We start from the raw sequence: 16668 nt of genomic DNA, 5'->3' as shown, positions 1-16668 counted from the left end.
TCCTTTTAATACAGAAAATCAGAATCAGTTTTAAAGGTGACTCAGCTGTCTGGTGTTCATCATGTCCTGTTGAACAGAGGTTATTTTTACCCACACTCTTCAGATCTCAAGTGTCACCCAGCAGCCCTGACTGTACTGGGAGGAGGTCCGATTAAAACGGCCACATCAGACTCTACTGCAGAGGCACTAATTGCATTTTATACTTAATAAGGTTTTGGCAGGGGGAGGAATCAATGTACCACAATCTTTCCTTCAAACTTTGGCTCGGGTGAGCATGTGGTCGATGTTTTCAGTCACACTTTCGGGCTTCTTGGACATGGTTTATAAAAGGTTTCTGTAAACCAGTAGGGATATTAAATACTGCTACATATTAAAAAAGAACCAATCCCCACCACCCCCAGCCAGCCTCAGGTAAACACAGCAAGAGCTGTGTTTAGCAAAACAATATTGTTGAACAAAACATATCACGTTTGAGCAAAACTTCACAGAAACTATGTACACAAGTAGCAAAAGGAGTTGGAATCAGCATGTGTGGGTTTTGGGTTTGGTTTTTCTTTTCAAAAACATTTCTTCCTTTTGACTTTATTGGGAAGTGATTTCAGGTTGTGGAAAAAGTTCCTCTTCATTGTTAAAGCTTTTTGTTTAAATTGCGTTATAGGCCTTCACTGGGCAAAAGGCTTGACTGAACCTATGCAGAACCAGTAAAAGTAAAACTAGTCTCAGTTTCTATTGTTTTCCATGGCTTTTCAGCCCGTGCCGCTCCTCAGCTCAGCTGGGCAAAAGACTTGTCTCAGACCTTATTTTTTATTCCCATATAATCTAACAGATGTGTGGATATCATTTCTGGGGTGATGATTCTAAAGGGCAGAAGTGTGCTTTCTTGGGTAGAACACTTGTCATTTACAAATTGAAAATAGCAAAGCTGTGTTTTCACAGCCTTTCATTCCGAAGGAAAGCAAAAGGATATCGTCAGGTTGTTGCCTTGGCCGGAGGGGGATGTGTGTCCCTCTATGCTTTGTATTAGGTTGGTTTAGTGGCTTACTTTCTTAGGTTAGCCCTGTGTAACCTAGGCAAGCCTCTCCCTGTGGAGCTGTCTGCCTCTTTTTGAAAGAAGATACACAGGTTGGTTGGTTGGTTTGTTACAATGTTAAAGCAAATGATCAATGCTCTTGGGTTAATTATCCCCGTGAAAATCAGGATTATATTTTTGATGGGAGAGGTGTTTTTTCTGGTAAACTTATTTCTCAGTATTTCCTCACATCTTCTCATTTTGCTGTTCTAAACACATTCCTTGTCACAGCCCTACCTTCAGCATGTCTCCCTTCAAAGTCAGCTCAATGCAAGATGTGTTGTTCCACTACCTTTTTTCAACACCAGATCTTATTTCAGTAGTTTCTTTCATTAACACCAAAAGACTGTCTCTCAAGCTGTTCTTCTCTGAAGAAGTGAATTTCCTGAGTCTTTGTTTCTATCTTTTGAAGTGACATACCCGGTCACACAGCAGCTTTATATTCAAGTTTCTTTAGCTATACTAATTGTATATTATTACTTTCCCTGCAAGGAAGTGTTGTGATCTTTAAAATATTGAACACCATCGGATTTATGAGTATTAAAATAAAAAGTATTATAGAGAAAGATTCTGCAGCAATTTTGGAAAGGACTAAGAAGGGCGGGATGGTCAAAACCAGAGCTGTTCGTGTTAGGGGGTGCCAAGGAAAATGTACTGGGTGTGGGTAGCTCCATCTTTTGCTTCCAATTGTGCAAAGTTTAACGTGGCTGCGAGACCTGGCTTTTGCAGACCTGGTGGCCACTCAGGTGTATCCTCTTGTCTGGATTTAAGTGGTGGAGTGTCGCTGAAGATTCATGTTCTCGTGGTTACAGGCAGCTTCACGGAGTGTTCTCAGAATTGGTTGTCTCGCTGTTCCCTTTCCTTGAGTTTTAAATCTGACTTCCCTGGGTGAAGATCTGAGAACAACAGCACCTTTGTGCTACAGAAAGAGTCATTAGCTGAGAGATTTCAGAAGTGTGAGCATAGGAGAGGTACAGGTGGATATTTAGTGTATTTCTTCCATGTGGATTTACCATAGCACGATGATCTTGTCAGAAAGGTAGTGCTGTTACAAAGACCACTAAGCAGGTGAGACGTTCGTGTCCTTAGATTTGGCCTATTTCCAACAGAACATACTAAGGTTAGTTTCGAGGAAATTTGGCAGAATCAGGAGGCAAATTTCTGTGCACTGAAGAGCTTTTTAGTTTGTTTATCTCGCAAGATTAGAAAATATGTCTTTTTATGACTTAATTTTTAATGACTTTTCTGGGTTTTTTGGTGGCTTCTAGAAAAACCCTATTTCCCTGATGAGGGCTACTACCCCAGTTAGCCATTGGCTCTTTATATGGGAATGGAGAAGGGAAGGAAGGCCGCCTATGGAACACAAGCTTGGCCTAGTGTTGAGCATCGTGCCCAGCTGCCGTGGTAGCCTACCGCTTCCCTATGACTTGACGGATGAGATCCTGTACCTCTTGCTTTTTGGATCTGATGCACAGTCCCTCTTGGTGACCGTTTTTCTGTACCTGTGCTGCTGTGATGCATGTTTCTTCTCTCCTATTCTGACCGCTGTGACTCTCTTCCTCTCTTGGCAGCTGAGCTTGACTTTGCGTTCAGTAGCACATGGAAAACAAAAAGGTTGCATTTATTTGTTCTCTTATTTATGTGGAAGAATAGTACTCAGATGCATATTCCAGCTTTTAGTGGGATCCTTGTCTCAAAGACCTCCAATCAATTTAGACCAGACTCATCCAAGGGAGAGCCAACTGCTAGAAAAGGGATACAAACTGGAGTATAAGAAAGGCTTAAGTGCAGGCTATGCTTGTTGTAGAAGGATGTGCTCTGAGGCCTTCCCCACGAAGGGCGTTGCTTACAACTACAGCACAGGTCTTGAGTCCAGCACAGCGACAGGGCCAAGCACTCTGGGTCTGTAGATTGCAGGACTGTGTCTCTTTGAGCAGCTTAAAGCTTGGCTCTGCTCTGCTGGAAAGCCTTGCTGCTGACAACAGCTTCCTTTATGAATCTTGCTGACTTCATTTTTGTGGCTCGGGGACTCTGTAATGGTTATGCTAGGGCAATTCCCAAAGGCTAAACTGTGCTGATGCTCGGCTGTTTATTAGACAGCACAGTTGAGACTGAAATCCTTGGGAGTTTGCAGTAGGTAATGGATATCTGCAACCGCACTGCATAAAACTTCCTAGAAACAAGTGCCTCCTATCTGGCTGTTCCTTTGGTCAATATTTCTTGGAGAAAATTAGAAAGTCACTGGGGCCGCTCTCTGGGAGGGGTAGGGTAGGCTGGTGTCTTGTTCCTGTTGATGGGATGAGAGCAGCAGTGCGGAAACAAATGAGAGGATTGAATAGACCAAGGCAAATCAAATACTCCAGACAAAAGATTTTGGCCTAGCTGCAAAATGGCCTCCAAATCACTGAGGCAGTGAGTTGCTTGGTGGTGGGTGATCACCTGAAAAATCAGAGCAGTGTTGTACTGTTGCATGACGGCGCGATACCAAAGCTGTCCCCTGGGCGAGTGTTTTGCTGGCTGGGAGTGCCCCAGGACACTAAGGTTAACTAAGTGCTCTTCCGAAGTTGGAGAATGGTAAAATCAGCGAGGGTTGTGTGCCTGCAGGGGCTCACAAATGAGAAATAACTGTGCACCTTTGGAGAACGACCGGTGTGAGGGTGCATTGTGCGCTTCGTGGGTTTGACATAAATTTGGATCTTACTAGCCTTCCCCTCTCTATCTGTGACTGACCAAACTTTAGTTATCCTGTTAGCCAGTGTTGTTTGGTGGATGGGAGTTCTGCATTCCTGGTTGCAGGTTAGAAGTACTTGTGACCTAGTGTTAGTTTTGCCATAGTATCTGCTCACTTACCTTGAAGCCTTGATCCTGCCTGTGAACGTGACTTGTAGAAGATACTGCTTCACAGTTGTGTGTGCCCTGCTCTGGAGTCCGCCTGTGACTGATGCACATGAGTGAGCAGTCAGTCCACCTCTTGGAATGGTGGTTTGGTTTCATTTTAGTGTCTGACTGGCCCACACAGCTTTTATATTTTTCTTCCCAGGAACTGTTGTAAGTGCTGTACTGGATTGGCCTTGTCCATGCACCCGTCTAGAAGCTACAACAGAGATACCGGGCATCTTTGTTAAGCGATTGTGAAATAATCTGCTCGTAGGGAAATATCCAGTGCCATGCCTAGCAGTTGACATTTAGCCCAGAACATGGAGGATTTTAAACTTTTCAAAACTGTAATATATTTGCTGTTATAACTTTATCTGGTTGTCCACATAACATCAGAACCCCAGAGTCCTGATAGTTTCTATTCCGGTGACGCGTACTTTCTTCAAGCTGATCAGTATGTTGCATGTTTTTGTCACAAAGGGTGATAAAATAGTAAATAGTAACTTTGGTATTTGTTTCTCTCTTTCTTCTTTCTGTTTTTGTCTTTAAGGGAGACAAGGGGAAGGATTTCTTTTGTACTTGAAGCTAACAGTCCTGTTATTAGAAGCCCTGTACTTTTATTTTCTACTGCTAGATTGTTTGTCCCTTCTTTCTCTGCCCAACCCAGCTCTTCTTTTCCCATCTCTCTTGTCTTTCACCAGTTCCAGTAGTACACGGCTCCTCGTCTCGGCTTGTATATATTTTTGACATCAGTGCTGTGTACATCTCTGTTGTTCAGTTCCTTTTTCTGATTCTGTTGGTTCTCCCTCTGCTCCTTACCAGATGTCCAGTTTTACCCTCTTTTTAGTCCTTTTCTGCTTTCCTTTTGTCACCATTGCTTTCATGTCACCTTTGGATGACAGAGAACAGTTGTTTAAATGGCAGACTTACGCCACTGTTCATACCCCATGTTCTTTTTGAATGTGAGCGGACATATTCCTGGCCTTTGGCACACATTTTTGGGGTTGATTCCCACACCCTCTTCTCCCAGCCCCCAAAGTTACTATATTTATTGCAGTGGAAACTTGAAAGTGAACCATTTGTTTTGCTGGAGCCATCTCTAATTGCTGTTGTGTTCAGGTGGTTGGCTGTGCTTTGCTCTGGGTTTGTTTTCTCTTGTTCTATGTAGGTCGTACTGGTGCATGACAGAGAGACAGGCTTTCTTTTTATTCCTCCTTGTAAATTATTACATATTGTTGAGATGAATGATAAGTGCTGAAACTTCTGTTACTCTTTTTAAGTCTGTTGTGAAATAAAATAACTGTTGTGGGATTCAGTGCAATATGTGTATGTTAGGGATGGTCCTGTAACTTTTAAAGATTGGATTGTAGTTATATGACGAGAGTCTTGTGAGCACAGCCAGATTAATTGTGGTGATTCCTGATAACAGACACTGAATAGACCCTCTGACAGTCCTGTGCGGTCATGGTTTTTGTGGGGAAACATTCTCATGGGAACCATGTTCACGGAGGAGCCAGTGACCCACTGCTGTAACTGGCACTCTCTACTTCTTACACGTGATAGGATGAACAAACTTCTCATTCTTTATATTTGGGTATGGAGACTTGTGAAGACCCAAGGTGCCATTTTACTCTCTTCTCTGATACCTGTATTAGCAAGTTTTACCATTGCTCTGGTGGATCTAAAGCAAACACCTGTATAGCAGACATTGTGCCCAAGTCTGTAACTGTTGGCCGTGTTAGTAGATCACCACAGCAACTGTGTTTTTATAAATTCCTTATTGTCTGAGCCACCTCAGGAGCTGAAATTGCTAAACCCTAGATTTCCCCGAGGGGTCTAAATGGTTCAGGGGTTTGGTAGTGGGATACAGGTCGTTAGTTCAAATCCTAATCAGGTTAGTAGTGTTTGAAAGCTGTTTGTGTCTGGTGCCATAAGCATGTGTGAGGTGAGGGGTGATCTCTGTTTCCTTGTGGGCTGGCATTCGCATCTGCCAGACCTTGCATCCGCCAGCTTCCCTGCTCTGTTTTTCAGGCGTGAGAGGGAGTAACTGTTGCATTTTAGCTCTCTCTCACTGTGGATTCCCTGTCCCTTTCCTTCCTCATCTTACCCCTGCAAAATATGAATTATTGTCTAAATAGGTAAGAAGAGCTTTTTTTTTTTTTAAAATACTTTGCTCCCTGCTGTGGACTGTGTGTCTCCTCTATAAACAAAGCACCTGGCATACTGTGACCATCTTAGCAGCAAAGAACAGGAGGAAATACAGTGAAGAGCAACCACTTTTCCTTCTGCTTAAAGGGCAAGAAGACTAGTCTGCTCTGCGTAGTGATCATGGCCTGAGCAGCAAGTACAAGCTTCTGCCCCAGCCATGTCTTTAGATTGGAGTAATTAAATCACATTTGAGTGTTCTTTGAGCACCAAACAGGGGCCTAATCCTTTATACAGCCTTTTGCAGAGGTAGCTTTTTCAGACGTGCCCCTGTGACCTTTTAGGCTTTTGAACAGTCTGTCCACTTCTTCCTAGGCCGTGTGAGAGAATAGTCTGCCTGTGTTCTCCAGGAGGAAAAACTGTTTTGGTAGTAACCACAACCAACTTACTCAGACGCTACATTTAGCTCATACACCGAAAGTGTCAGATTGTAGTCAGAGGCTGCTCATCAGGAGCAGTTCAGTGGTCTCCTGGATTCCCTCCAGAAAAATAAAGAACGGTCTCGAAGAAAACAAAACTGTCAGCAAAGCTCCTGAGACCCTAGAGTGACAACACTATATATTTTTATTTAGGCTGGGTACCAATAGGATTCTCTTGTAGAGGACACATCCATGACTTTCTCACAGAAGGAGGTAATGCAAAAGGATTTGGAATACAGGATATAAGAGCAGACAGCAAAGGTATAACGGGGCTTTAAAGTAGATAAGGCTGGGAAAGAGTAGTGGAAATTAAAACAAATGTAATACATTTTAAATACAATTGTATTTTATTAATATTTTTAATGCCATCTGTGGAGTTTTCTTTTAACCATGTCATTACTTTTAAGCATGATTGTAGGTATCAGCCCTGTTCTCAAGGTTGTGAATATTTCAAATTCAAAGGAGCTGTGGATATATTCTTTTAATAGAATCTTGGATAGGGGTTGTGTGGATCAGAAATGGGATGGCTAAATAGTTTACCTTGCAGAGAGACAATCATTGTGATATCTAGATGCTGAAAGAATGACTTTGTGCTATATGTAAAGTGTGAGTGGCAGATAGTCTACACCCTTGCATCAGATTGCATATTTGAATCCTGGATTGCTCAGTGCCATTTTTTGTCCTTTTGAGATGGGTAAAGCAACAGCTGTATGGTTCATTACACGTTCATCTTTCAGCTAAACCTGAAGAGCTGAAGCTTGGGTGTGTTGGTTCACATTAAGAAAAGCAGAAGAGATGGATATTTTCTAAAGTCTTGGGGTGAAACATCATTCTCTGGTCTCTGTTCACATTCTACTCCTCAGCTCCATGGCTCTGCTTGTGGCTGCTGTGGAAGTACCAGTATTTGTTGGTGTTTGAGGCAGGTCTCCAGTTCTGACTTCAGTTATGTTGATAAAAATTAGCATGTTTGAAAGAGAAGCATATAGGTATGGATGAAGGTTGTAGGTAGGCTGGAAGTTTAAATTCCTTTAAGTCCTGTAGAAATACTCAGTGCCAGTCTTTGGAACAGGTTGGGGAGGATTAACTGGGTTTAGAGTGGCACATTCAAGCCCAGTTTTGGGGCAGTGGTGGGAGGGGAGAGACTTGTCAAGCCCCGGCTGGTCTGTGCCAGGTATCAAATGAGCAACAACTGCTCAACACTCCTAGCCCTTCAGCTTCCTTTTCTGGAAGAGAGTAAGGTGTATTAACCTGGTCAGGAAAATACTGGCCATCAGCCGTGATCTGTGTCAGGCTTGCTCCCTCCTGCTCGCAGCAGCCTGCAGGACTGGCGAGGGCCTGGCTGGTGCGGCAGGACGGGCAGCGTTGTGTGGGCAATGAGAGGGGCCTGCGGGGGCTCGGCGGTAGAGCCAAGGCTCCTGCCAGGTGGGAGAGACCTCCTGGTTTGCTGTGGCGCCATCGGTGGTGTCCTGCCAAAGCAATCGTTGCTGTAACAATTCTCAATATGTGATTATGTGCATGTATGCGCCCAATGTGAATTGTTTCTGGAAATAATTCTTTATTTCCTTCTAAGGTGCCTATGGATGAGTTTAGTTCATGTTGTTCTTTGGGGAAGTTAACGTGAGACGTTCTGTACTATCCAATAGCACAAACACCTTCACAACAGAAGGAAGGTCACAGCGCTTGTGAAAGGCTCAGTCTTCTTTTATGCACCACCTATTCAAAACAATACATGCTAGAGAGGGCTTAAAAAATTGATCCAACAGCAAGGAGCCAGATGACTGAAAGTCTTCCTGGCAGCCTCAATGATGCAGGAGAGATGTGGGAGCGGTGCTTAAATGGAGCAAGACCCTGATAAGAGCCAGCATCAACACCCAGCTTTTGGGAGAGCAAAAAGTGATGGGACTCCTGCCAAGTCTTGCTACTGAAATATCAGCATTCGTGATCAGTACCAGGATATATATCTTGATATTTCCTTTGTAGTGCCCTTATCTCCAAGCACTCTAAATGCGTGAATAGAGAGAATCCCTGATAGATACTGAAGAATGCTCACAATTTTCTTGTAGCCAGTTCTAAGAGCTATAAGATTGCTTGAGATCTGGTTTTGTCAGGGAAGACTGTGATCAACAGTAGAAGGAGTGGCTGAAACCCTGGGCTGTCAGCTCTGCCGTGCTTCTGATTTGGAATGTTGTTACTGCAATCAAATGGTCAAAAAAAAAGTTCTGCTATTTCAAACAAATGTCTGCACTTCATTGTTTCTATGCTTTACAAATTTCTGCGCCTGCAAATCTCCGTGGATTGGGCACTCAAGCAGAATTTTTCAAGACTAACTTCTGGACCTCCAATTTGGACACTCGCTAATTTGTAGTAGTAAAGTAACCCGTTTCAATGAGTTTCTATAGATTGTGTTACGGTGTGTAAGTTTCTTAGAGGACCGATAATGTAAACACCATAAGGTGCTACAGAAGCCACATTTTAAGTGCTTGCCTGGTGACAGAAAGCATCTGCAATTCTTTGGGTTTTCTGCTTGCTGAGTCCTTTCTGTCCTGTTCGGTTCCTTCTGTGCTGTAACTCTTTGTGTCATTCCTTTTAGGATTCAGAAGGAGGTCTCTATGTGTGCATGAACACGTTTCTGGGATTTGGAAGGGAACACATTGAAAGGCATTACCGGAAAACAGGACAGTGTGTATATTTGCATCTGAAACGACACGTGATAGAGGTGAGACTTGTGACTTCCCAACTAACTACCCCGGCAGGTCTTGGGTCTCTTGTGCTTGTTTAGGTAACACATTTCAGACATAGACCAAATCTTGAATGACAGAAATGAACATGTTCAGATTTGGGGCTGGATATCAAATCCAGGTGCTTGGATCCCGACCAGTCATAGCTTCAGTTCTGAAATTAATCAAAGCCCTAAAGACTCAGATCGTAAAGGCAGCTCGTTGCCTGACTTCCACTGATCTTTTTCACTACGCGCTTCTGCATATCACATATGTATTGTCTGCATATGATGTGCATACTGCAGGTAACTACATACTTTTATAAAACCTGCCTTTGAAGTGTAGAATTACTGATTTTGACTCAGATTTGGCTGGAAGCTTCTGAGATTTTTTTTAAATTTATTTTTTAATATGAGGTTTCATCTCAGTGTGACATGACTTCTTTTCATCCTAAGATCTCTCTACAGTTAAATCATGAGTTCTGGGATCTAAAGCTTAGCTTAAGTTAATGCTGGATTCTAGATCCACACACTGACCTCATTCAACTCCCCAACACACATGGATGTATATGTACAAACTGCATGTTCGCTGTTCTTCCATAATATCACTGCATATCAACAGTAATTTATAACCTGTGCTTTCTGTAACATCTGTTTGTGTGAGGTTTGTCTGGCATCTTTTAAAGGGCTGTTAATGACTTCTGACCTGAGCTGAATGGAAGGCACTGGGTTTGCTTATAGCTCTCTCTCCCATAAGCTCTGTCTCTTTTGGCAAGTTAGAGGGCCTAAAATAGCTGCTCGGAACGTGGTAGAATACTTCATGTTTGTCATTCTACAGCAACGTTTCCCCTGGGTGATGAAGGCCCCGAGTTATGTAAAGTGCTCTGACCACTTATTTTATTTCCAGTAGATGACTATCCTTGTAAGGGTGACGGCAACATTTTCCTGCACACTGTTAACTGAGTTTTTGGAGAGCCTAGTCTAGTTTTAGCAACAGTTCTTCTGAGTGAATTTAACACTCTTGAAAGATGATATCTAGGGCTAGAGATAGGTGGGCAGAAATCCTGCTTTCCTTGAAATACAGCTTTCCTTGTATATAACTTTCTTCCAGCATGTGAAACCTGGAAGTTTTCAATATTAAGGTAAACTGGGGTTAAAATGAGGACTCAAAAGTTCCTTTCCTGGATAAAAGATTAGGCTGAAGAACTCCGAAAGGGAGAAACAAATATACTGACTGTTGTTTGGTGTTGTGTACACCTTTGATTTAACTAATTCAGTGGTTCGTGTTTTTCTCCTTGTGAATCGTGATGTGGCAGAGGGGCCTGGCATCCCTTTGTGAAGGTGGTGACGCACTGGTGTACTGGCTCATGTGGTGGGAAACCGTGTTTGACTATACAGTACGAGTGAAGGTTGTGTCACCTAACACAGCTCATAGACAGGATTCCTCATAAGTTAGCTGTGGATTTTGTTTGCTGTGACTGCTTTCTACATGCTGTCCATGTTTTCTTTTGAGCGATGTGAAACATCAGGCCTTCACTGGAACGGTTTTATGAAGTGTCTGGCACATGCTGCATTGTGGTTTCGGTTTTTTAAGCCAAGCTTTCAATGGTGTGGGATACAGTAAAGCCAAAGGCATTGGATGTGCTCTCAAGATTCTTTTAGTGAGGCTGCTATTCTTGCCTGTGGTTCCCTTGGCATCATCCTTGTAGAATGCACTGCATTGCTGCAGAAATCCCTGTTTGCTTTGAAGGTGTTTGGATTAAGTACGAGTCATGTATCTTGTCACAATTCAGTTAGAAAATAAGGGCCAGATCTTCAGCCTATTGGCTTAAGTAGAGCTAGAGTATCTGCCAGTGGCAGACAGCACCAGAGGCATCTGCTGAATCATCGGAAATGTGCGCAAGTGCAAGTTCTGGAGCACCCTCTGGTAAAATTTTTAGCTATATCAAGAAAATTTTTTTTTTTCTTTTTCCCCGAATTTCACTCTTCAGTAAAGTGGCTGATTTAAAAGTTCTGTAGCGTATGACTGTTGTGTACAACTGCCTGGGTGGTATTTGGCCCCGGTCAGAGCTTGAGCTTGGTGCTATAGTGGTACATCAGCCCTGTTGAAAACTCTAGGCAGAGAAGCATGAAATTTCCTGCAGTGATGGGTTCCTGGATATTATTCGGTGAGGGTCCTGTTATAAAAAATGTGGCAATGGTGCAGTTAAAGGGAACGCAGAATAGGCTGGGCTGACACCTTGTACGAGAAGCACTGCAAACGGAATTTGATGCCACTACTGAAGCATTGTGTGGACTCCCGTTTGCTGGGCTTGTCACGTCTGTTAGAAGCAAAGATTGTTTTGTGAATGGGGAACATTTTCAGTGATTTCTGACAGGCGGAGAAACAAGGTGAAAAACTGTCAGGTTTTTCAGGAGTCCTGAGCATCTGCAATTCCAGTTCAGATGTATTCAGCAGTTTGGAAAATCAAGCTGAAATATTTAATGTCAGGCTGGCAGTGATAAGCACTCTATGTGAACTCCTCCTCTTTGAGATCTCTAGGCTTAATGACTTTCACAACATCCCACTTGGTGATATCAGAATTCAATTAGAGCTTTAGTTCTGAAGCTATAGTCCGGGGAGCGTGTGTAATTTATTCATAATATATTTGTAATTGGGTTATGTTGCATCTTGCTGCTGCTTTTTTAAAAACAGCTTTGAATTCTTGGCTACTTTCTTTCCACTTTCCGGTAGTATTGAGGAAAAAAATGTTCTGCTTGTTATTTTCACTTCATTGAGGAATACTTTTTTTTTTTAATGCTGGAGTTGCAACCCGAACTCCCTTTCCCTAGGCCTTGCATATATGGGTAGTAGGTTCTGTTTTTAAGTACAGCCAAGGATTATTAGTTGGCATCAGCTCTTTCTAAGAATGGAAAACTTTCCTGTGATGTATAAGACCTCACCGATGATTCAAGCAGTCTGCTTTGGCCAAAGCTTTATTTACATGGTGAAGGGAACCACCCAAAATATGTGCCCCTTTCACCTACCGAGGAGCAGAGGCAAACATGAACTTGCTCTAGGCTGACAGGTTCTTGGCTGGTTTCTCCCCACCTGTTGTATCCCAATATTACTATTAAAAAGAAAAATTCGCCTAACAACCTTGCCAGTTACACTAACATTATACGCTGCATAATGCATCTCGTTGGCATTATAGCCACAGAAGCTTATTTGATTTAATCGGATTTGATTTAATGGTGCCTGTTAATAACAGCTTAAGAAGCAAGTGCATTGACTCTTCCATTTCCTCAGCTACCAGCGTTTTCCCTGGTTGTTTGAGGTATTTTGAACTGGGAAAGTAGTGCTTGAAACTGCATGTTACTTGGAAGTTACTGTTTTCTGCTGTCAAGTTTAAACTAAATAATAGTATAAAATCCCCCATAAATGATTGCTTGGGTGTTGTCAAGTTTCCTCCACACTCTCCAATATTAAGAAAGTGTAGTGGTAACCTGGATTGATTGTAATGGAAGCAGGCATGGATCCTGATGGAATGGCATTTTTTTTCTGGATAGTGGAAAATAAGCTGAACCAACAATTTACAGCAAAGTGGTCATACTGGAATTGGTTATGGAGTATTGGATCTTCCGTGCAGATAATAGCTTTTTGTTCCCCTCTCTAATTCAGCCTTAGTCATTAGGAAATACTGTAGGGGATCTAGTGGTGAGAGGTCTGAGTGATGCTAGGTGTCCCTGTCTCCTTGACAGAACAGCAGTCACTCACGGTGACCATGAGACATGCTCTGCTTAATTGCTATCAGAGCAAAGTATGAAGGATTCAGAAGGTGGCTTTCTCACGCCATGAGGGTAGTAAGTGATGATGAGTTGAATCCTGTTGTCAGAGGTGAATGGAGAGGATTTAGTCCTTGCTGAGCAAGAATGTGGTTTAGTAGAAGGACCATGAACAGATGTGTGTCAGAAATGGTGGTGGTATGGGGTTATTGCTGATTTACTGTTGTCTCGCTTGATGGATTTGTAATTGTTTCTTTCTCTCTTTCCAGAAGGTACCAGGGGCATCTGGTGGAGCTTTACCAAAAAGGAGGAATGCTAAGCTATTTTTAGGTATTGTGAACAGCTGCTTTCACACAGTCCTTTCTGACCCTGTCTGCATGCGTACTTGGGTTCTGTCCACCGTTGTGTCTGGCTTTGGGGCTCCTTGTGGGTTTGCTTTGTCTGTTGGGTTATTTTTCTAAACTTTTGGTTCTAGTTTTTAAAGTTGGTCCAGGCAAATAAGTAGTTCTTAGCAATTTTGGTGCATATTCAGAGATATCTGTATGTATACATGAAACATTTTAATCTAAGGTAGGCCCTCAGCTATTCTCGAGCAGCCTAGGGTTTGATAGGTATTCTTAAACTAATTCTGTCCCTTCTCTCTCTTTGTGTTATCCACAAAGCACCCTTTTATTAAAATGTTTATCTAAATGTTTCAGTATAACAGAGCCTCAGCGTGGCACTGTTCTGGTCGGCAGCTGGTCGTAGGAAGGGTTGTTATCATTTCAAAGTTGTTACACAGATAAATGTTCTTAAGTGATGTTGTGGTCTCTCCCGTAATGAATTCAACAGTATGTGTATCATGAGCATCTCTTACCAATTCTTACCCTGTTAACGTCCGCAATTGTATCCCTTTGCTTCATGGAAAGCAGTCCATTTCATCCAATATCCATTGATTCAGATTACCTAGAAAACCTGAGGGCCTCATAAATATGGACGAGGGGAACTTGATGCAGTGCTTATATTCTCTCTCCTCCCACCACTTCTGGTATTTCTCTTATTCATCTATTATTCATTCTCTCTGTATTAATAGCGAATAGTGAATTTTTCTTCTGGTAACGAAGAGGTTAAACATTTTCTTTACAACTGGAGCTCTTAGGGCTAAGGTAAAACAATAGCACAGCCTCCCTTTGGAATTGCTTTGATCTGTGGAATGTGTCCCTAAGAGGCTTTTGCAGATTGTGATCGATTAAATTGTTGCTGTTAATATCTGGAGTAAGTTTTGCAAGGAGGGCTTAGAGAGAAAAAAAAGCTTTAAGATGAGTCATAAAGAAATGAAGTTTCTTTTGTAGGAAGAGACTGTCAAGTCGGGGATGCTGGTTTCAATGCCATTTACTGCCCGTTTACATTGAAAATAATGTTTGTCACTGGATGCTTATAAAATAATTGGTTCAGAAACAAAGCTGGCTGCAAGGCAGCAATGGTTATACCGTGTTATCAGTGTAAACAAGAAGTACAAAAGTACAGTCAAAACTTATTCTTGCTGATTTACTGCATACCTTTTGAGGCTCCTATCATCGTGGTATGCAGCACACAGTGTGCCTGGCATGGTATCTCTGATGGGCCGTGTTGGAGTCCTCAGATTCCATCCTTGCACATGAGCATTTTGTTCCCACTGAGTAGACCTGGTGCAGCAGTTCCAAATGAACTGGTCCCAGTGAACTTCTGAAGGTGGTGTGCTTTCACTGGGGTGCATTTAGCACATGGAACTATCACCGTTTAATCCAGTGCTTCTGGAATCTAGCACTCTTTCGAAAATGAATCTCATGTTTTCTGTTGTTCTACTGCAGCCCCTGCTGGTTGGGAGTAAAATGGTATCAACTCTCTGCTCTGATCCTTGAAATAGTACTTCGATGCATCCAAATGCTTTGTATCCATCTCTTTGGCTCAGCAGATTTTATTCTTTTTTGGCCATGCTTAAAGAAAAGAATAAAGAATTATTCCTGTCCTTGTTCATAGCTGAGGAAATGAAAGCACAGAGAGGTCAGCTGATCTGATAATTTTGCATGTGACAGCAGCAGGGATGGTCAGCAAACTTTGGCATCTTATCTCTTAATCCAACATCTTCCTTGTTGGTTTGGAGCTGCTGGACTTCTCATCTTAACAGGTCGTTTTAGTTCTGTCTTTCTCATTGTGAACTTGCGCACCTCTGGAAGAGGTTTGCACCAACCTGGCTGTTGCCAGCCCATATTTGTAGCCTGCCATTTCGGGCTTACTCTGTCAGACAAGAATAGACAATGATCAATGGGTAACTCGAACATCTCTGTGTTTCTAGGTGTCTTTGAATAACTCCCTGAAGGCCCAGAAACTTAAGCTTTGTATACAAAGCCAATCCAGTTTGGTCATTTGCTTTTTATAATCCTATTTGATGTAAAGGTATTAAAGATACTAAACCCTTTTCAGTCTCCTTAGTATTGGGAAAACATCCTTTGGATGCTCACTGATGACTTTCTGGCGCTGCTGCTATCCAGCAAATGCAATAGAAACACAGACTGGTTGGGTCAGTCAACTGGAAGCTTTATCCTTCCCTAAATGTTAAAAGATCCATAGCAGATATATGAGCATGTGCACACGTGCGTTAGGTTTTGGGCTTGGTTTAGTTTGGTTTGTTTTTCTTTGGAGAAGGCTGGAAGGTGTTGGCCGTGAGTGGTCTATGTAATCAGGAAGCATAGTAACATCATGCATTGAAATGTATGGACTCCATTTAATCTATGTTGTTTAGGTGTTGCTGGGCAGTGTGGATACGGTAACTTCAGCTCAGACTCTGTAAGCGTTCAGGGGATTTGGGGTGATATTTAAAGCCGACTGCTCACAGTGCATGGAGTAGCATCCTCACTGCATTGTTATCTAGGCTAGCAAGTGTGAAGATACTTTGGTCTTGTCAATATGTGTGGCTATGGCGCAAAGAAGTATTAAATTCACTCTGTAAAACAGAAAGAAATTAATTGATGGGACAAAATGATAGCTCCACATGACTTCACAAGGCTCTCAGATAAGAAACACCTGCACTGTTGTCTTTGGTATGCAACCTCTCGTTTAAATCAGCAACAGTATGGTAAATGTGATACCAGTTTTGGGGAAAAAAAGACATGATGGGACCAGGAAAAGTATCATCCCTAAATTTAATTTTCATACTTTTTTCCATCTGGAAAAAAGGAATGGGTCAGAATTGAAAGTAAGTTGTATAAATACGACAGAACAGTAAAGAATCATTGTGGATTTTCAAAGTGAAGCAGTGGTTCTGGGTCTGCCAGAATACTCTGCGACTACGTGTAGTAGTTCCCCTTTGTATTCCGTGACTATGTGAACAAGAGCAACTCAATTAACAGGATGTACTGTGATCTTCCTTACAAGATCATGGTCAAAAGGGGTAGTAGAATAAGAGGGAAGATCCTTCTGTTGAAGAGTCTGGAGGCTCAGCTCTTGAAGCAGAGAGTTACCAGCAGAGTCCCTCTGGACCTGTTACTCCCAGGAGTATCAGCAGAGTCCTTTATAATATTCTGCTTATGAAGAGTTAATGCCATCATAAATGGTCTGGAAAGGGATTGAAAATGAGGAAATAGAGTTTGCTGGTTGAT

At 42.4% G+C, this 16668-nt stretch overlaps 1 protein-coding gene across 1 annotated transcript in view; it reads left to right on the top strand.

Moving 5' to 3' along the window:
- USP13 (ubiquitin specific peptidase 13) overlaps window positions 1-16668 on the top strand; it is a 55476-nt gene that overhangs the window by 1369 nt on the left and 37439 nt on the right. The window contains exons 2-3 of the mRNA XM_075098416.1: window positions 9161-9286; window positions 13321-13381. Of these exons, the coding sequence (XP_074954517.1) occupies window positions 9161-9286; window positions 13321-13381 (187 nt within the window). The remainder of the gene's footprint in view (window positions 1-9160; window positions 9287-13320; window positions 13382-16668) is intronic.

This window comes from Phalacrocorax aristotelis, chromosome 7 (assembly GCF_949628215.1).
Source record: "Phalacrocorax aristotelis chromosome 7, bGulAri2.1, whole genome shotgun sequence".
NCBI classification, from domain to species: Eukaryota; Metazoa; Chordata; class Aves; order Suliformes; family Phalacrocoracidae; genus Phalacrocorax; species Phalacrocorax aristotelis.
This window is presented reverse-complemented; position numbering and strand designations above follow the sequence as displayed.